The sequence below is a fragment of the Gambusia affinis genome, linkage group LG14 (genome assembly GCF_019740435.1).
Source record: "Gambusia affinis linkage group LG14, SWU_Gaff_1.0, whole genome shotgun sequence".
Classification (NCBI taxonomy): Eukaryota; Metazoa; Chordata; class Actinopteri; order Cyprinodontiformes; family Poeciliidae; genus Gambusia; species Gambusia affinis.
Genome location: NC_057881.1, coordinates 15,611,580 through 15,632,230, shown reverse-complemented (window position 1 = coordinate 15,632,230; position 20,651 = coordinate 15,611,580). Strand labels below are relative to the sequence as shown.

The following is a 20,651-nucleotide window of genomic DNA, read 5'->3' as shown; positions in this document are numbered from 1 at the left end:
CCAGGCTCGGCTCATGATTTGGATTGATTGAAATAGCTGCGTTTTTTTTTTTTTTTCAGATGCAAAATATTGGCGAGCGCAGCTCTAAATTTCATTTAACGAACAAACGGACATTTATTAAATAAACCCACCGCTGCCAACTTCAGCTGGTAAAGCAGAACTGGCACGGGCAATGTTGTTAGCCTGCGGGAGTGTGTGCATGTGTGTGTGTGTGTGTGTGTGGCAGGAGATGAGCACATTTCTCCTTATTTGACAGCACTGATCACATGCCAGTCCTGGCAACTGAGGGATGCAGGGGTTTAAAAAATTATTTCAAACATAATCACCCACACAAGATTCAACTTAATCACAATTCCGGTTTCATTGAAACTAATTTGAACAAATCTGGATATGGCTCCGTGTTTTTTTTTTTTTTCATTGTTTTGTTTTGCTTTGGTTTTTTTCCCCCTCTGAAGCTTTACTACAAGAAACCATTAAGTGAAAGCCAGCCACCGCTGTGCTATAGATCAAGGAGGTGGCAAGGATTGTTGTTGTTGTTAAATGGAAAAGTTTCCAGAGTGGGGGCCGAATAATCAGTGTCATCAATCAGACGTAGCTTTGCAAAGAAGGCTTACTGATTCACTACCCAGAAAACCATCGTACCGAGTCTGATATTGCTTCTCCTACTGGGTGAGAGAAATGCACTTTGAGAGAGATGTAGGATACCACTTTAAATCTGTATTTCTTCACAGAAATGCAACAATCTTTCTCTGCTACTTTTTTCTCTGTTTTTTTTTTTTTATGTTTTGTTTTTCTAGTCTTGGTGTTTCACATAAGCATGGTTTAGTATATTCAGGAAGGATAACCTGAATAAATACAAGATGCAGTTTGTAGGCAAGTTTCTCAACATGAAAATTGCTATGAAAAATTGCTTTTTCATAGCAATGTATATTAAACAAAGCTTTTAAACCTAAATGAAAAAAAATAGATGTTCAAACTGTGTTTTTTTTATGTGTGGCATATAAAAATAGAGTACTGTTCATGTTTCCTTACAATTGCTTTTAAGGGGAAGAGGACTGGTTCTAAATGGTGTCTTTTACATTAAAGTATTTCACTTGGGATTTAGCTGCCAAGTCCATCTGCTCAGGGAAAATTTTGAGTGTGATCCTTAAGGCAGGTCCTCAAGGCACATTGCTTTGCATGCTTTAAATTTGTTAAAATAGGGAAACATGCAGGGCACTGTGCCAGAACATGTGTATACGATTTGTAGATCATGTTCCACGTGAGAGGACTTGTAATTTTAACCAGTCACCTAATTTCTGATTTATTCCTTACCAATGACCCTCAGTTTGTGAATTGTTAAATCCAGTTGGTGATGTTTGTCAAAATAAACATTCATTTGAGATTTTTTGTTAATTGTATGTATACAAACTTAAATACGGATACATTTTATTACACGTAATCTTTAGTCACTGGAAGAAGTAGCTGAGGGAGTACATCTTGCTGAGCATTCAGTGCAGTGTACTGCATTTACCAGTAGAGAGTGGTAAAGCGCAGAAGAAAAACTGGCGAATGACGTTGATACAGGAAGGAAACAGGAAAGAAATTGGAAACACGGAAATTACGTCACTCTAGAACAAATGTGTTAACGGCAGAGGTGAGTGTGGTCTTATGAAATGAATTAACGGCGGTCAAAAATGGTCAAAATAGTGTGATAGTAAACTAGTAGATTAATGTTCATACATCCGGTGCCCGTCTTGTTAAGATTATGGATATCAAATACTTCTAGCTAAGCCACCAGGGTGATGCTGACTTTGTTAGCTGATATTCCTGCAATACTTTTATCAAAACGTGTTCGTGTTTTGGGGTGTTCTTTCTTTGTGTCAGTTTTTAATTAAACTCATGGTCAGTTTGTGCGCGCTCATTCGACTTGTCGGCTTGTGTTTTGTGGTATTTTAAGTCAAAAATTGTGAATTCTGTTAGAATTTTGAACTATATTACGAGTAAGCAAGGTGAAGCGAAAGGAGTCCGACATAAAGTGAATCCTGTAATAATAGGAGAGACCACGTTTTCAATTCGGCACTGAGAAAACTGGCGAATTTGCGACATTGTAATGACTTTTTAGCAAATATAGGTGAACTGAAGTTTACCGGCTGGTAACATTAAAGATATTAACCCTTTTTATATCCGTAAAATAATAATAATAATTTGAAAGATTTATTGCGTCGTTTGAGTTAAAGCTGCAAATAATCAACTAAGTCCTCCATCTGTTAATTCTAAGATTTTGGCTAACGGGATATAACATTGATCTAGTCTCTGCAAATGTCTACAATTTATTTAATCTAATCTGAAATATGAACAGAAAACCACACCAGGTTTCACAACATTAAGTCATAATCAGTTGAAATACTGTTTTACAAAAAAATGCCTCCTTGCTGCTCCTTCTGGATTTTTGAGGGTAAGTAGCAGCCAGGTGTTGCTAAACTGCCTGATTATCTAATTATCAACAGGTGGCTCCTCTGGAGAATCTGGAGTTGCAGTCTGCAGGCAAAGTGATCAGCATGCACGTTTTTAAAAACTTTTTTTTTCTTCTCCTTTCTTTCAGACCAATTAAGTCTCTGCTGAGACTAATTGTCATAATCGACTATAATTTGTCAACATCAATATTTTTAATCGACACACTTATTTTATTTTATTTTTTTAATCATTTCAATTTATTTGTATTGCATGTTGAAGCCTACAACCTTGGGACTGACTGTAGCAACAAACCTGTTAGAATTCATTATTTTCTGGTCAGAAACACTGAACTTTACTTTCCTGTCAATGGGACCCAATTTGGTTTAACTGTAGGGATCTGGCTTTGACCACAAGAGGGGGCCAGTAGACAGAAGATGACCACTCTGGCATTAGAAGTTGATGTTTCCTAAATAGTTTTTTTTTTTTGTCTATTACTGTTCTGAAAAGAACAATCTGTGCCACAATTTCTCTTGTACTATTATATAATTTCTTTATTTTCTAAACTTCAGGGCACCTGGGAAATTCAAGCAGCATGTGGCCCGTAGTGTGGACTGCGATGCGGACCTACGCGCCGTATGTCACCTTCCCTGTCGCTTTCATGGTCGGCGCTGTGGGCTACCACCTGGAGTGGTTCATCAGAGGCACTCCAAAGCCTCGGGAGGAAGAGAAGAGCATCTTGGAACTGAGGGAGGAAAGAAAGTTGCAGGAACAGGTGGGAACAGACGGCACTCAAGTGCTTAGCCTTAAAGAGAAACTGGAGTTCACGCCCAAAGCTGCTCTCAACAGGAACAGATCTGAGAAGAGCTAACTCGTGTCGCGACAGACTTTTTTTTATTTCCCTTTTCCATCAAGAGGATGGTTCCCTGGGAACCGAAGAGGTGAACCAGAGAACAAAAAATCACCCAGTGTTCTACTCACCTGAGTAGTTTTCACTTGTCATCTCCCGGCCGTCAGTAAACACATAAAACCAAACACACTCTTGCTATTCTTTGTAATCAGGTAAAAATCTTCTTTCGGTGAATTTTCATAAGATTTGACGATGCATACGTGAACATTTCAATCAAGCCACTCTAATAACATATTTATTGAACCTTTAAGTGTTTAACTAATTGATTGTTTTTACTTGCTCCTCTCCACTTACAGAAAAAATTGTTTATTCTTGTCATATTTCAGCAGTATGAGCCAGATATTATTGTGGCTTCATGATTAAGTCACTCAAATGTTTTTTGTTTTTTTTTTTGTTTTGTTTTTTGTAGTTTCATTCAAAGATATTCCCAAGATAAATGTTTCTCAAAGTGATTGTCCTTTAATCTTTTCTGAATGTTAGAAAAGAAGTAGTAATTATCTTGCTGGAAGTGGGAAAAGGATGGCTCTTTGTTGTTCCTTTTATCTCATCTGGCCTTTGAAGGTGTGTGGCTAAACAAGACAGCAGTACAGGAGGTTTTGTTGGAGCTGTAAGGTTTTTAGGCGTTTTATTTGTAACCTGAACATGATGCTTTCATTTTAGAAAGTCTGGATGGTTCATGAGAAATGATATGAAATAAAGGAAATCTATGTTCATAAATTGAAAAAGTGTCCGTTGCTGACAAAATCACACAAAACTGGCTTAATATGCGTCACAAGAAAACCTAATTTATTCCAAATGTATATTCAACATTGTTCCCCAATTTTCCCTTATTAATAAAAAGTAACTTTGCTAATCACAAAAATTGTCATTCAGCTCTGAAAAGCTAAACTTATTCCTGAAGGGAAGTCAACTCATTCATATTTAGTCAACTCATCATCATCAAAAAAGCATTGATGCATCTTGAATTTTCACATTTCACCACCATAATTCTATTTGTTAGGATTTTATTTTTGTTTTTTGTGTTGTTATTTTTTTGTAATCGGAAAAGTGAGGCTTGCATTTGTATTTTGTCCCTTGTACTCAATACCCCTGAATACAGTCAGGGGTATTGACTGTATTCAGTCAATACCCCAGCCACAACTGGTTCACCACAACTTAGCCTGCCACAAAAGCTAATGTTAGTTAGCATAGCCACTGTTGACTGCAGATAAATGGATTTCCTGTACTGATGAGCTGTTTTTCCGCCTTTAGCACATTGAACAGCATACACGAGGATGATTGACAGTGCTAAGACCCTCCTCCTGGCTCTGATTGGTTCTGTTCATTAACAGCAGCATTCAGTGGATGAGAAGGAGCTTGATTATTATTATTTTTTGCACAGATTATCTGTGTCATACTGACGACATGCTTCCTCCACATGGTGACATTTTTAATAAATATGGAAAAAACATTTTTCTAAAAGATACATACTGCAGCTTTAATATTAGACATCTTTAAATGATGCAAGTTTATCCTTTAACACACTGTCATCATCTTTGAAAATATAAAACAGGCAAAGTGTTTATCTTCCAAGTTGATTCTTTTTTTCCACCATTCACCTGATTTCTTTGTTTTCTCTCGCTTCGAACTTCCAAAAACCTCCGGAGGGAATAAATGTTAACAAGAGATGTGACATTTAATGTGCTGGTAAACGTCCACGCTTGAGTCAAGACCGCTTTTACTTTCGTCATCGCTACAGCAAAAAGCGGGTCTGAAAATAAAAACGGACTGCAATTAGTCACAGGCTGAATCAGACAAATGAGACAAATAAGCAACAGAACTGATCCCGCAGTTTGGGGTTTTAAAAGCTGGTCCCAGACTAGTTCTGTGGTAATAAAATAAAAGTGGTCTGCAGCCTTTCTAGTGTGCCAGGATACGTTCTGCTACATTACCCCGCCAGCTTGCGAAATGGGTAGAGATCATGAAGCCCAGACTTCCACTGGCAACCACAGTGGTGAATATCTGCAGCCATCTCCAGCTTTTTTGTCTCTGTTCTTGTGTTCGCTATCAGTGAAATGGCCCACTCCACTTCGGATGAGACATGTTTGAAGAAGCAATTACCCTAGGCTGGAGGAAGTTTCCATTCAAAACAGGAAAAAAAAAAAGCACAAAGTGAAGATGCAGAGGTGGCGCTGGGAGTTACAGCGAGTGCACTGTGTGAAAACTGTGTGTGTGTCCTCCTGGGAACAATCGGAGGACAGGTCATCCCACGTAACAATGGTCCTCCGGCTCCTCAGAATGAGACGGCACTGTGGGAACGGAGGGCTGAGGTTCCTGGGAAAGGACGGGGGCAGTAGCCATTGTTCCTGCTGGATGATGGGGATAATGGGAGTTGGTGATACTGGCTGCTCTTTTCTTATTTCAATTTGCTCAAGGAGGTCCAATCCAACATCCTGAATGGACAGCCAGGAGACTGTGTTCCAAAGAGTCGCATGAACAATAGAGCCGTCTGCCTCCTGGACGGGCACCACATCCTTTTATTAGATACGGTAGCTACACACAGGTACAGCTTTAGGTCTGTGGCCATTTCATGTGGACCTGAGCGGACCAAGTAAAAATGTCTGTCTTCATAACAAAGTCCTTACTCTAAATCAGTGCCTCTCAATTCCAGTCCTCAGGCCCCCCTGCTCTGCATGTTTTAGTTGTGTCTTTATTCCAGAACAGCTGATTCAAATGATTGCATGACCATCAAGAACAGCAGAAGGCTATTAATCACCCACACATTCAATCCAGGTGTGAGGCAGAAGGGAAACACCTAAAATATGCAGGGTAGGGTTGACGAGGTCCGGAATTGAGAAACACTGCTTTAAATTTAAACTGTCTCCTTCAAAGATACTAATATGTAGCAATAAAATTCAAGTTAAAAATAGTTTCAACATCATCCCAGTGACAATAAATGCAGTGAGTTCTTATGAGACAAATGTTTGAGCAAATGCAGTTTCAAGCTCTCCTAGTATTTTTTTATTTTTTTGCAAAGATAATGCTGCATTATTTTCCCAATGTATAGCCGACAGAGTAAACTGCCAGTCAGCCGATGTCAAGTCAGAAAATTGGCAAATAAGTTTATGTATTTTTGTTGGGAAGCTTTTATTGGAACACAGAAATTTATACATCGTATGTCTCTACCAGCTTTGGACATGCTTTATACTGCAAATATTACAGAGATGTAATATTTGTCATTCTTTTTTGTTTGATCAAAAAAGAATGATCCCACATTCAAAAAATGAGATCAGAGCTTGATCTGATTCATCCAATCGGATCAATCTCTGATTGGATGAAGAATCAAGATTAAAAAATAAATAAAAAAAAAACTTTTAAATACTTATTCTGGAAGAGAATCTCAACTGGATGTAGGTCTGGGAATATGCTTTAATCTGAAATATTTCATTCATGCTTTCTGTTTGATGAAAGTCAAATTGCTTTGTTCTTTCTGGTTTATCTCTTTTAAGTTTGTTCAGTGATTTGTGAGAATTTTCTCTATATTTTGACCATTGTTCTGTTGGAAACAAAGACTAACATTCTTGACTGACTTGATTTTTTGCTAATTAGGTCCATATTACAGTTAATGTGTTCATATTTACCTGCAAATTATGAAAGCCAACACCATCTTACCAATGAAGAAAACTAGCTATACCACTCATTGACAACTTAGGTCAAAATTAAATACACACAGTCACTCCTCCAGCTAAGCAACATTCTTTCTTGCATGCCAACTTTTTGCAAAAAATACAATTTACTTTAGGAGATTTGGCCATTTTTCATCTTGTCTAATAACTATCCAAGCAGTCTAATAGCATATGTTCCTTGTCTTTGTAAACAAAACACAAGAAACCATATCTTAAAGGAGCATTACACTGTAAAGCTAGCTGAAAATTGCTTGTTAGTGTAATTCTTTTTAACTAATTCACAATGCAAGGGTGAATTAGGGCTGGTAGAAAAAGAGCACTGATGAAATACTAGTGTTTACCAGGAAAAGGGCTGGTAGGGGAACACTTCCACTTAAACGTATTACAAATGAATTATTGCTTACCTAATCTGAAAGTGCTTCAGCAGAATATTCGGATCCTAGATGCACCCGAGTCTTAATTACAAGCACATTATAGTCTACTGGCGCAACACGGCTTTGAATGTTAAAAACGAGGTACGAAGGTTTTGCCCCCCCCTCACTTCCCAAGTGTTCCCTTTTGCAATAAATTATCCCTAAACATTAAAACGGTAATTATTTGCAGATGTTAACACTTCAAGCTACAGCGCCTTGCAAAAGTACTTTTGGCTGTTGCATCTTTTCACATTTTCTAAAGGCGCAACAAAAACAATGTCTTTCATTGAGATTCTGGGGCAACCAGCAGAAAGTAGTACAACTACAACTACAGCATTTGGTGAGCAAAACACAGGGGAACAAAAAGCAAAATAATCCCGGGATACCCACCACAGCACCATTGTCATGTGAAACAATCCCTGACCACCAGTCCCCCCAGGGAGCAACAATACTGGAAAAGGAAACAGATACAGACTCACTTCCTGTCCCAGCAGTTAAATTTAGATATCGGCGAAAGCCTTTTTCGGTTTGTTTTTGCATGAATCGCACAAATGCCTAAATGAAAGGCACGGTGCACGGACGGGAGATTATTATGGATACAGACAAATCCGTTCTCGTGCGTTGTTTGAAAGGATGTCAAGGTAAACAAAAGGAATTGGCACACGTCTGCCTTTTCCTAAAATGAGCTCTATGCAGCGTAAACAATAAATCATAGAGAGCGGCCCCATGCAATGCCACAGAGCCCAAGATCCGACTTGATCCAAAAATACAGATTTTACATAACTTTCCTGACCTTGTCCGCCCTGCAGCTGCTATTTGAAGGCCTGTTGGGTCCTTGTGGATCAGGAAAATTTTGAATCCTGTCGGCCCTTCCTGAGTTCGCAAAGTCACGTTTTTACCTACAGCCTTCAGAAATACCGTTAGTAGAACCTTTAGTTTGTATGGCAGGCAGGAATAATGACACCTACGTAATGTTGTATACATTATGTTTCAGCAATGCCCCTGTGTAAATTCTTGAAATTGTGATTCACTATATCTCAAGCTATAATGTATACAACTGGAATTTTAAGTGACCAACACAAAATGAAAAGAAAACGTTTAAAGATAAACAATAAAGGACATCTGCAAATATCAATGCCCACATTTTTTCCTTGAATTATTAGTTCAGTTTAAGTATAGTTAAATAATGTCCAAATTCTTTAAAATAAGCCTTACTTAGCCTTAAAGCAGCACAATTCAGTTGAATTTATTTGATCAAGGACGGCACATTAAACAGTGTTGCATGTTGAAAACAAAGCAACTGTTGTTTTGTCTGTAGGTTTTCTAGCCACAGACTAATTTTCTAACCCAGAACCTTCTTATGGACCTTTTTTTTAAAAGACAGCAAAGTTAAAAACGAATGATTCCTGTCACAGATACACAGACACACCCACACACTGACACTTGCACTAAATTTATGACTAATTACATGAAAACCATGAAAATGCATATTAGAGAAATCTCAACAGCGTAAGCTGGTATATGTCAGTGTTCACATATTCGTTTTTGTTTTAGCCATTGTTTCACCTGGGAATTAAAACGCTTTAAGATCTGTTACCATTTTTTATAGCTAAAAACACAGCCAACGTTACAATGGTGGGGTTTATTATCCCGTAACTTTCAAATTGATGTTAACAGACTCTTCCCATCAAACCTGTTTGATCTTTAACCGTTTTGCAAAAAGAACAAGCAGAAATTTTGCCTGGTAGAGACATACTGCAAAGAAAGTTAAAGTTCTGATTGGTGGATGTGAAAAGGTGGATCTACAGCTTTTTGTGTTTCAGAAATGAAAGCAGGTATGCTGTTCCTTTCACTTCACAAGAACTAATATGGTTTTTGAAAGAAAAGGGCCTGATGGGCTTTGTTTATTTTCGTTGGATAAATTGAGGAAATGGATCCACTGTGACTCCAACAATGTCAGGAAGTAGAGTCACAGTGGCATCTGAACTCAGATGTTCCCTAGGAATAACTTTATGAAAAAGTTGACTTTAGTTTGTAAATTTTTTACAGCTTTCACAAGCAAAAGTCTCTGTTTTATTAGCTTTTTCTAAGTCACTCCTTACACATTTTTGCCCTGAACGGTTGCATTGATGAAGGGAAACAGTCTAGACAAAGTAGATAATCAAACCAGTGATGGCTGTGAAGCTTTATTAATGCCCCATTGTTCTGAAGGAGGAACCAAACCCTTTCTAGACACTCGTAGGTTTTGAAGTCTCTTAGACTCGTCAGTGGGAGTAGCAGATGATCAAGAGTCACTTCCGTCAACCTGAAAGTTACTGAACGGTAGAGGAATGTTTAGTCTGCGAAAAAGAATAGAAGGCACCCATTCTGGTTTGTAATCTACAAGTGCAGAAGATGCAAAACGCTTGTCTGCAGATTTGTTGCTGGCTTTGCCTGGCACCGGCAGGTTGCCCTCCGCAATGTGTTCCTTGACCCCTATGGCTTTTCGCTGAAAACACAGAGGCCGACGCATGCGCCCACAATGGAAAGTGGAGATAACAGAACCGCTTGCAAATGCCAGAAGAGTTCGAACTCGGTAGCCGTTGCTTCCTCAGCGGTACGTGCAAATTTGTCCCCAACAAGGGCGTGTGATAAAAAAAAACACATTCCTCTGAAGGTTGAGGCGTCTCATTCCTATCGTTATTGGAAGAGAAAATCATGGTAACCCACAGCGAAATAAATAATTTCACTGTTTGTTCCAGTTTTTTCTTTGACCGCTCCTAAAGTTGAAGATGTTCCAAAAACCAGGTTCCCTTAAATTTTTCTATTGACCCCTTTCCCTGCCATAAAAATTGCTTATCATCACTCCGACTGGTAATGGAGGTGCCATGTATTGCTGAAAAGAAATATCACCTTAATGGATCAGAACACAAGCAAGAACTTTTGTTGAAGGCGCTGACTTCTGGGTTTTATCAGTTGCTCTACATGAGAAAGTAAAGGAAAAAAGCATTAACAGCCCAGCTTCTCCAGGGGAAATTAAATAGAGCACATAGTGCCTCTACGGCTTGTGCAAGCTTATGGTGCCGGAATGAGTGATGCTCTCTTTTTCACTGCGAAGCCATAACCCCCTGATTAGAAAACAGACATTAAATCAAAGTTATTTCCCTCCACTGGTTTCCTTGGCAAGCTGCACTGATGATATCGTGAAATACTCTTTCATATCTTTGTTTCTATTATTTATCCTGCTGGCATGAGGGATTCATTTTCTCTGTGTTGCAACAATGCTTGGATAGCATAAAGTGTATTGTTGGACAAAGAAACAACGGCAAATAAAAAAATCTTGTGTAAAATGTGATGGGGAGGGACATAAACACAAGAGATCAACTTGAACTTCAGAAGAAAATAAATGGTACAAAATTGTGTCCGTTAGACTTCATTATGAACTGACATCAAAAATGAGGAATAATTCTTGTTTTTTTTGTATCAAACAATAATAAATATGATCAGGATTGCTTTACAACACCATAAAAATTACATTTAAATACATTTGTCCAAAGATTCAACCCCTCCCTTTCATTGAATTTGTACATTTCTGTACCGCTTTTTGTCCATTCAATGGGCAATTACTGGATTTGAGGTCCATAGAACAAAAGCAAAAAACCTTTTTGGCATTGTATTGCTCTGCAACCTCAAACTTCACTGTATTTCATTGGGATTAAATGAGACAGGCCTACATATAAAAATGCATAAATGTGACGTTAACAAAAAGGATATGTAGTCTTTATTACCATGAACACACCACCACATTTTGAAACATGGTGTCGGTAGCCTTATGCTGTGGGAGTGTTTTTCTGACAAATAGATGGTGCTAACCACATTGAAATCCTGGAGGAAACCCTGTAAGACATTGAAAAAGATCTCCACAAGCATGACATTACCACCACCTATGGGGTTGCTGCATTCAGTGTAATCAAAAGTGCAACTTTTTTTTTTTTTTTTTTTTTTTTCATGTTGGTCAAATCAATAAGATCCCAACATTGACGTTTGTGGTTGTTAAACAACAAATTGCAAAGAGGTGTATTTTTGGATGGCTCTGGAGCTATTGCTTATTGAAGTTTCCGGCTGTAGGTTCACATTAATGCTATCGCAAGCAGCGTGGTCACTTCCTCTAGTCCCTTCATAGCTAAGATGCTGTGGTCACCGTTACTGTTGCTCCATCCCACAAATCCCAATCTTTTGGCTTCTCTTCCCACTCCCCACACCCCCCCACCTCGCCTTCCAAGGCCACATCTCCAACTTTTGATTGACCGGAACTCACTGGGCGAAAGGAGACGAGCATATTGTGTGCGTGCATGCATGCGTGCCTTCATCCACGCCGCAATTATCCTTCTGGGAGCCGAGCGGGGTCCAGAGACCAGTGCATTCCACAGAGAGCACAAATCCATTAGGAGAGAGCAAAGTTCCAGAAGACTCTTGGGGTTTCAGTGCAAATCTCAGAAGAGTACGTTTAAATCTAAATTTCCTTGCATAAACACTTAGTAGCTCCCTTTGCCAGACCCCTCAGCTTGTTTTTTCCACACCACTTTGCTATTAAACCTAGCAGGAAGGCATCTTATGACTTAAATCTCATTATGGAGTCACATTTTTATTTCGCCTTTGGCAGAGTGTTCTCAAAATGCTTCATTTTCAATAGATGTGTTTATCAAAAAAAAAAAAAAAAAAACTGCAAATGTTTGTGCCTCTGAGGCATGGAGTTCACAGTGCAGTGGTTGTTATACTGCTTTCCTTCAAACTGTGCACTCCTGTTTGTTAAGTGTCATGTGCAGAAACGTCAAAAACCAAAGGAAAAAAAGTACACCGAGCTACCATCAAACATATTGTTTCTGGTTTTTTGCATGTCCCTTATGGGCACCTTTCGTATCCGTCACTTTTAGATCTGAATGTTTTGAATGACTGCATCGTTTGGAACTTGCTTTTCCAGTGGATTTCATGCAGTTTATGTAGCTAGGAAGCAAGTTATCCCCGGTCTCTCCTGCATCCCAGTTCACTTCTATTACTGTTTCAGCGTAGCTTTCACAGGGGTTGCCTGGTAATTTTGCCTCCCTACCCTGTGTGGGGATGCTGATGTCCCTGCTGGTGTTATAAACCTGGGCCGTCTCCATTTGTAGTGCTGGAGTTACTTGTACCTGCTCTCTTAGAGGTAGACAATCCTCATCCCACTTCTCTAGGCGATAGGAAAAGGCTAGCATCAATAGATGGATGAGTTCAAACAGGTTGAGCAAAAGGGAGATGCCTGCTATCACCTGAGCATAGATGGTGAAGATGGTCTTTTCCGTTGGCCGAGAGACAAAGCAGTCCACCGTATGAGGACACGGGAATCTCGTGCATTCAAACTTGGCTGCAATGAAGAAGCCGTCATAAAGGAACCAAAGTCCAGCGATAAATCCCGCCTCCAAGAAGACCTTTAGGAGGATGCTGAATGCATATGCCCTCAAAAGCCTCCCTTTCAGTTTCGGAGCTTCAGTAGATGCCTTTTTAGGCGATATCCCTTTCCCACGACAGTTTTCTTTCTCTTTCTGCTCTGCAATTCCTTTGGTCAGGCTGGTGTGCTCTCTTTCTTTCACAGTTTCACATTGTTTACTCCCACTTTCACCTTTTTCCTCTTTGGCTTTTGGGTCCTTCCCACCTCTGATGGCCACGTATCCATAATAGAAGATGGAAGGAGTCGAGACAAAGATGACCTGGAGGACAAAGTAGCGGAAGTGGGATATGGGGAAGGCTTTGTCGTAGCACACGGAAGTGCAACCGGGCTGCTTCGTGTTGCAGACGAAGTCGGCTTGCTCGTCATCCCACGCCGATTCAGCAGCTGTTCCCAGTACCAGAATGCGAAAGAGGAAGAGTATGGTCAGCCAGATCCGGCCAATAGCAGTTGAGTACTCTTGGCCCTCCTCCAGCAGGTGTTCCAGGAAGGACCAGTCAGCTCTGGACATCCTCTGCTCCTGAGAGGGACAGATTATAAATAGGAGGCAATGAGGCACATTAGAAAATCAAAATTAACCCAAAAGCTACGACTAAATGTTTTCTGAAAATTTACTGAAAGAAGATACTTTTTAAAGCAGGAAAAATATATATTTTTCAATTTAAGTTTCTTTAGCCGATTCCCTGCAGATAATGTTACCAAGACAACCAGGGGAATGAATATTGTATTGTTGTTTTTAACTATGCCTTTGCACTGTTCTTTTCCAAAGCTGTAGTGTTATTCAAAGTTAAACAGTTCAAACATAGGCACACACGCCTACTAATATTTGGATAAGTGCTGCCATTGCTAAAACTACAGGCAGACTAGAACAACACAGAAAATTGACCTCATCATTTGCAACTTCTCATTCTGTTTGCTGATTGGCCCAGTTGATATTCTACCGGAGGAATCCAAGTGAATGGGAGAAATCTCAGTCTGAGCTGTATTAGAACGCAGAAAGGCGATGGCCATGCTAGGTTTGTAGTATCCCGGAATCTTAATATTATGATTATCCCTTAAAAAAAACTGATGTGCGTTTGGGATCTTTGTCCAACTGTGACCAAGTTTCAACCATCTAAATACAAAGATCCTCTTGACAGCGAGCCAGACCATGATAATAGTTCTTTTTAAGTCTGCCTGCCAAGTCAAACCAAGTAATCGGGACAAGACGTCCTGGTTATATAAAATTATGGTTACCGTGACTGAGATACAAAGTTTATGAATAATATTTTTTTTTTTTTTTTTACAACTTTTTAATTTCATTTGTTAAGGACAGTGACTCATACCAGCAATTTCCAGTGTTATATCTGTAACTGAGCACATTCGCCGAAAAAGCACCGAAAAATGGTTTGAGAAAGATCATAAAACTCTGGCATCAATGCTCAATTGGTAAAGCAAACTGGATATACTGACAGCATAGTTTGTCACTCTAATATAACTTCATAAGTTGAAAGCAGATGAAAGATATAAGAAACTTTGAGAGCTGCAGGTTGCAGCTGTATCAGACTGGCAACCTATCTAGGGATTTAAAAGAACTCTTTGCGACCGACTGTGTTACAGCTGTTTCTTTTACCAGTGACATGAAATGTGTCGTGTCGATATCCTTCAGCCTGTGGTTGTTCCTTCTCTTGAAGCCAAGATTTTACATAATTTCAGGGCAACAAGTGTTTTGAATTGAGAGAATGTTTCACAATGGGCTAAATCTAAATCTACTCTCTTCACCTGTTAATTTTCACTAAGCTTGTCTATTTTTCCAGTGTAAAAAGGATCATTGGGCAAAAGTAAGAATGCTCACTTTAGCTTTTCTTTTCAGACTACCAGTAAACAGTCATATGTCCTTTCAACAAATTTCCACAAGAGAAGCTTTTCATATAGAGAACAATACAATGACTGGCTGTGACATCATCTATACACAAAGCTGTGAAAAAAAAGTTTTTGCTCCTTTCACATTTCTGCTGTTTTTGCTTTTATGTCACACAAGTTTCAAATCCTCAAACAAATTTGGGCAAAAACAGACTGAGAAAAAACTAATTATTGATATAACAATGGGATATTAGTGTTTTGTATTTCTTTTAAATGGGAGAGCTTATTCATTACTAAAATAAATGCCCATTTGAAGACTGTTTTGTGCATTCATTCTGGTTGTCCTGTCTGACATTATAGTTGGTTTCATCATCTGAAACTTTCATGAGAGACAAAGAAGCAAAGGACTGCTCCAAACGCTCCTTTTTAAGTGAAAAGAAATTCTTAAAACTGCTTATCTGCTTATAAATATGACTATATTAAATTATTTCACATTTTCTACCTTTAAAACATGATTAAATGTGTTTTCTATAATAAGAAAACTTGGTTTGATCAGTGCTATAGCACATCAGGGCTTTCCTACCTTCCTACTTAAAAGGAGCACTCTCATGTAAAATCGACTTTGTTACAATGTCATTCCCTCATCGAAAGCACATGTGGAGTGTTGCCTTGATTCTTTCACGCACGTTTGAGAAATCCTTTAATCTCCATGGCAACCATTCAGCTATGAAAAACACCTTGTGTGGCTTTTGAGGACAAAGCTCCCCTTCTGAGCTGCGGTTTCTTGGCTACCAAGCTTCCACCACACAGAGCAGCCCGAGTCGCAACGCCACAGTTCAGCTCCTTCAGACTAGCCAGCAGCAGTTAGCAAACAAGTGGTGGAACTGCGCATCTGCTGAGCTCATTGTACGAGCTGCTTCTCAGTGTAACGCTGGGAAAACCGTTGCTAGAAAGTTAATAGAGGAGCACCGTTGTGAGACGGAGCCCCAATTTGAAGGCGTTAAAGCAGAAAGTCACGTTTCTTTTAAGGCATATAACATCTTTATAACTGAAGTTAATGTAGTTACTTGATTATGCTATAAAACAGTACTATGTTCCTGGAAAACACATAATGCTGCGCATTTAAAGGCACACAAACTATTGGAAGGAATATAAAAGACATGAGGGGCACGGGAATGCAGAGTGCCAAAATGAAAAGCTCACTTTCTTTACAAAGACCGTTAAGAACCCCAGAGACTGAGAATCCCTTCATTAAAGGAACCCCTGGAGTCGTTGTGTGGGGGATGTTCTACCGCAACAAGGACCAGGTTACAAGTTATACAGAGCAACCCATTCAACATTGTACAGAACTCCATGCTGGAGCAAAGTTCAAAGAATACAACGCTTACAGGTAATGATGAACATAAAAACTGACACAGTAAAGCCTCCAAAAGGTAATGGCTCCAAGTTTAATTTGAGACAAAAAAAAGTCTGTTTTTGCTGTTTAATTGGGTAAAAAAACAAAACACTAAATGCATAGATTCTGAAATGCATTTGAAAATATTCCAACTTATGGCTATTTTTACAGTGTGCAAAACTTTCCGGTGGATTGTTTTTTGTTTTTTTTTCTCAAAGAGCTTCTAAAATCAGCATGTGGTTCCTAAATCCTAACTACGTGTGGGGTGAAGACAAAGTGGGGGGCAGATGAAATTAGATTAAGCAATTAGATGTAAGTGGACAATATCCTTTTACATGCAAGATGTGTTGCATTTGTTGTTGCACTTTAATTTTAAGGGCACACAGCCCAGATACGCCGCGAGGACTGGCTTGAGAGCGTTCCAATTACATTTTAATTGGTACATTTTATTTCCATGACAGAATTCTCACCGGTTTTTGAGAAAACAAAAAAAAAAAACGACAACAAAAAAGCGGCGGGTTGTTTTATTCTGTAAGTAACAAACGAGCTAATTTTCTCCAACCTTTTCAGCATAATGGTTCTTTCTTCACTAAAGAGCATGTGTATCTGGCGGCGGTGCCTTATTAGTTCTTCCATGAGCTCACAATGTTCTCGGGGGGGCTCCGGGCCCTCATCATCGAGATGTAGAGGAGTAATGCTTCCATACACTAACAACAACTAAAACAAAAACATATGGCACTAAACTTAGCATTTTATTTGAGCAGGAGTAGGGTGCGCTGCAACCGTTTACGACGAAACTTTGAAGTCCCCGTCCAAAGAGAGGCCGCGATTCCTTTTTACAGAACACGACTACTAGCCATTTATGCGTTTGGTGTATTAGGTAATAAGAGTAAGTAATGTGTAACGCGGCGTACTATGGCTGAATTCAATAAAGTATTGTCCTGACCTGTGAGGATATTAGGAAATGGAGGATGTCGGACATTGTTGAATGACACAGCAGCTTGCTCAAAGGGCAACACACACACACATGCTCACACACGCACACCACCACCCCCCCACACACACACACACATCTGAATAAACATCCTGTGTGAGGGAGTTCAGGCTTTGCTGTGATGCTTGTCTATTTGTTTATGCTATTAATGTTTTTATGTTATTTCTTTCATCTCAGGGAAGAAATAACTCTTCATATGTGAAAAGAAAAACTCCTATGACAGGATGAGGAGACAATGGGCTGCCAAGCAACTCAGAGACGATGATATCGTAGTAACTTTGCTGTTTCTGGGAAAATTCACATGAGGAATTTGCTGAAAATGTACCTTTGAGTAGGCTGGTATGAGGACCTCACAGCATAAGAAGCCCAAATGAAAATATTATAGTATCACTGAGTTAACACAAAATTAAAGTGTAAACTGATCCTGCTGCTACTGAAATTATATAAAATACTTATGTTTGCTCTTACAATAATACATACATCATTTATTGTTTTGATATTGTGATATTTCTTTTGTTTGAATAACATTATAGGATTAAATGTCACACACCTTAATATTGACACTATATCCATTTAAAGATATTTGTTTTTAGTTGCTCCCTATATTTATTGTATTCACAACTTCAATTTACTATCTAAAAAAAATCCCTGAAAAGAATCCCGAAATAAGCCACAATAAGTAAATAGTACCATCTAAACTAGTGGAGTTGCAGTGTGTAGCAACAGGTGGGGGAGGGACAGATGGCCATGATCTAAAAAGCTGGAGAAAATGTACCTGTAGCAACTTCTCCAGCTTCCAATTAAATGACTTTAAACTGTTGGGCTCAGCAATTTTGCAATCTTTTTCAAAAACCTCCAGATACCTTGAAACACTTTCATGGTTCTAATAAATAATTAATGTGGTATGTGGTGCGCAAGTGACACATAGCAGTGTTGGTGATGTTGCTTTAAAATTACTCTCCATTACACAACATGTTGACCGTTCCTCCTACAATAAAAGCAATAAAAATGTGTAGAAACTTGCACTCTGGAATGCTCCTATTGACGGATGTTTAATTTTAAGCAATGCAACGGAGACAGTTGTAAACACAGCAGTAACGATCCTGGTCAAAAGATAAATGACATACAAATTTAAATGCTGACAAAGTCTATATTTCTGTATTACTATTTCTTGGACTTCCAAGCCAAACTTCAGGTCACTCCAGCCACATTTTCTGTTATTTTAATAGGTGGATATTAAACTGTAGAATCATTATGATATACAGGCTTAGGCGAATTTGGAGCCTCAATTGCTTCTTGTTTCGGTCTTACAAACGTCTCTTGTTTAATATTACAGTTAAAAACACAGCATGGCAAAAGTTCATCTTACAATAACAACCACAAAAACATCTTCCGGCTGCTTCTAGGTTTTACACAAAAAATTATTTGTAGGTTATTCTAGGAATGGTGCATTTGCACATGTACACCAAAGTAAATAAGCTGGTCAGAAATGGAAATATAATGTGCGCCTTACTTTCTTTTTGACAACTCTCTAAAAGAACTTAAGTCGGTGGTAGAAAATGTTAGTTTTGAAAGCACTGCTTTGTTGAAAACTTTGCATATGTTTATACCAGTAACGTAGTTCCCAAACTGTATTTAAAAAAGTCGAGTTTTGATCAATCGCCAAAAAGTCACATAACGACTAAGAGCCTGGTTCAACTCAGAAAACAGTACAGAAATAGGGCTTTGAAACCAGTCAACTTTAAATTAAGTTCTGTTGAAACTTTCAAATTTCCTAAAGGGATTGAAATAAGATCCATGTCACCTATTAGAATGAGATTTAAAAAAAAACCCACACCTACTGGAGTTATTCTTAATAAACGCGAAAATGAAACTTTTACCTACCACTGTAAACACAAACCAGAACATTTATTCAATCACGATAAAAGAGACTTCACACTTCATAATGCTCTCATAATTCCATCCGTATTCATTTTTTTTATTTTTTCCCCTATCCAGGTGAACCTTCTTACCTTTCTCTCTCTTAAAGCGGCTTATGTCTCCTCACCGGTTCCGAGTCCCTCTGCTGTGTATTACTGATGTTACGCCGCTTGAAATGTGTGCTGCCTTCTTTATAAAGACCCGCTGTAATCGGAAAAAGTGGGGAGAACTTTCCCATGGCTGCTTCTCTTCCCCTCTCCGTGCGGGCCCTCCCTCAGGAACTCCGTCCAGGAAACGTGATGCATGGACTCAAAGCGGTTCTGGGTAACTGCGCTCCGACGCTCGAGCTCTGACCCTGTTTGATGAAGGCGCGATAATTGCGCGGCGGGGGAAATGCAGCCTGTAGCGCTTAGTTTGACTTTGGAAGCTCGCGGTCACTGAAGATGAAACGGAAGCACGAATGAAAGCTAAAAAAAAAAAGATAACAGTTTAATATAAACCGATATAATAATAATAATAATAATAATAATAATAATAATAATAATAATAATAATAATAATAATAATTATTATTATTATTATTATTATTATTATTATTATTATTATTATTATTATTATTATTATTATTGTTGTTGTTATTATTTATTACAAAATAGCCATTTATCCTAATCAACATTTGAGCATCTGAATTTATGACTGGAATGAAAACAGCTTTGTTGTTTTTAGAATTTTATCTCACATCTGCACGTAAATGACTCGATGTAATCTGCTGTATTTCCTACTGTGAATAATTAATTGGGGTTACTGCACTGTTTGATAACTGTGTCAGTTGGAATGTACGATTTCACTGAAACATTATTTTTCTGTTTTTTGCAAAGTTCCTCGAGGCCTTTTTTGTGAATTGGCGCTATAAATAAAGTTGATTTGAACTGAATTTATTGACTGACCCCTTCGAATGCCTTGAAGTTAACCTTTACGCATCAATTTAGGAGATAGCTGATACATTATCCATCTGGTTATGTCAACCAGGCTGTAATTTAGCATTGCACCACATAATGGCGCCACTTACCTTATTTCCAGTCAGCGCACGACTTCCATGAAGCTTTTCAACCGGTTGAAACATTTTGTGGATTTAATCCCTCACCGTATTTTGTAAACTGTCGGTCATAATGTATATTGCACCTTGAAAAAGTATTCATGCCCCTAGAATCTTTTCACATTTTTTTTTTCTTTAACATGACGGACCAAGGCAAAGTAATGTGAATGTAAAGTGGATGGGAAATAATGTATAGTTTTCAAAACTGTTTACAAATAAAAATATAAAATGTGTGGAGTTCTTTTTTGTTTTTGTTTTTTAGATTTGTATGAAAACTTCATCCTGTTGGGTTAAGAGTCTAATCTCCTTTTTCCCCAACTATAACATGTTTCCTCCCTTAATTTAACTCCATTCACCTTTCGATAAACCTTGTATCCACGTCCCTGAACCTGCTGAAGAAAAGCATTCCCAAAGCATGATGGTGTCACCACCATGTTTTCACCATGATGTCAAATGGTAATTTTCTTCAAAATGACATATGTTAATTTTAAACATAGGTTTGAATTTTGTATTATTTTTTTGATC

General features: G+C 38.5%; 2 protein-coding genes across 5 annotated transcripts; one reads left to right on the top strand and one right to left on the bottom strand.

Moving 5' to 3' along the window:
* Positions 1-1,491: 1,491 nt before the first annotated feature.
* smim12 (small integral membrane protein 12) lies at positions 1,492-4,068 on the top strand. Of its 3 annotated transcripts, none has more exons than XM_044138711.1 (2): positions 1,492-1,636; positions 3,006-4,068. In XM_044138711.1, exon 2 carries the CDS (start codon positions 3,029-3,031, stop codon positions 3,302-3,304), a length of 276 nt encoding a protein of 91 aa, XP_043994646.1. In that variant the 5' UTR covers positions 1,492-1,636; positions 3,006-3,028; the 3' UTR covers positions 3,305-4,068. The 3 variants fall into 3 exon arrangements, with proteins under 3 accessions (XP_043994646.1, XP_043994645.1, XP_043994647.1); XM_044138710.1 differs by lacking the exon at positions 1,492-1,636 and adding an exon at positions 2,117-2,437; XM_044138712.1 differs by lacking the exon at positions 1,492-1,636 and adding an exon at positions 2,508-2,531.
* A 133-nt stretch (positions 4,069-4,201) lies between these two features.
* gja4 (gap junction protein alpha 4) lies at positions 4,202-19,328 on the bottom strand. 2 transcript variants are annotated; one of them, XR_006372757.1, is made up of 3 exons: positions 19,124-19,328; positions 8,542-13,399; positions 4,202-8,290 (listed from the first exon to the last, which is right to left on the bottom strand). XR_006372757.1 is itself a non-coding variant. In XM_044138709.1 (2 exons), the coding sequence occupies exon 2, from the start codon at positions 13,388-13,390 to the stop codon at positions 12,269-12,271; it is 1,122 nt and encodes a 373-aa protein (XP_043994644.1). In that variant the 5' UTR covers positions 13,391-13,399; positions 19,124-19,328; the 3' UTR covers positions 4,202-12,268. The 2 variants fall into 2 exon arrangements, 1 of the variants encoding a protein (XP_043994644.1); XM_044138709.1 differs by having other exon boundaries at positions 4,202-13,399.
* Between the last annotated feature and the right edge of the window lie 1,323 nt (positions 19,329-20,651).

Coding starts and splice junctions, on each gene's coding strand:
- gja4 (XM_044138709.1), bottom strand. CDS start 13,390: ATGTCCAGAGCTGACTGGTCCTTCCTGGAACACCTGCTGGAGGAGGGC.
- smim12 (XM_044138710.1), top strand. CDS start 2,404: ATGCCTCCTTGCTGCTCCTTCTGGATTTTTGAGG. Junction 2,438..3,005: donor CTCCTTCTGGATTTTTGAGG/GTAAGTAGCAGC, acceptor TCTAAACTTCAG/GGCACCTGGGAAATTCAAGC.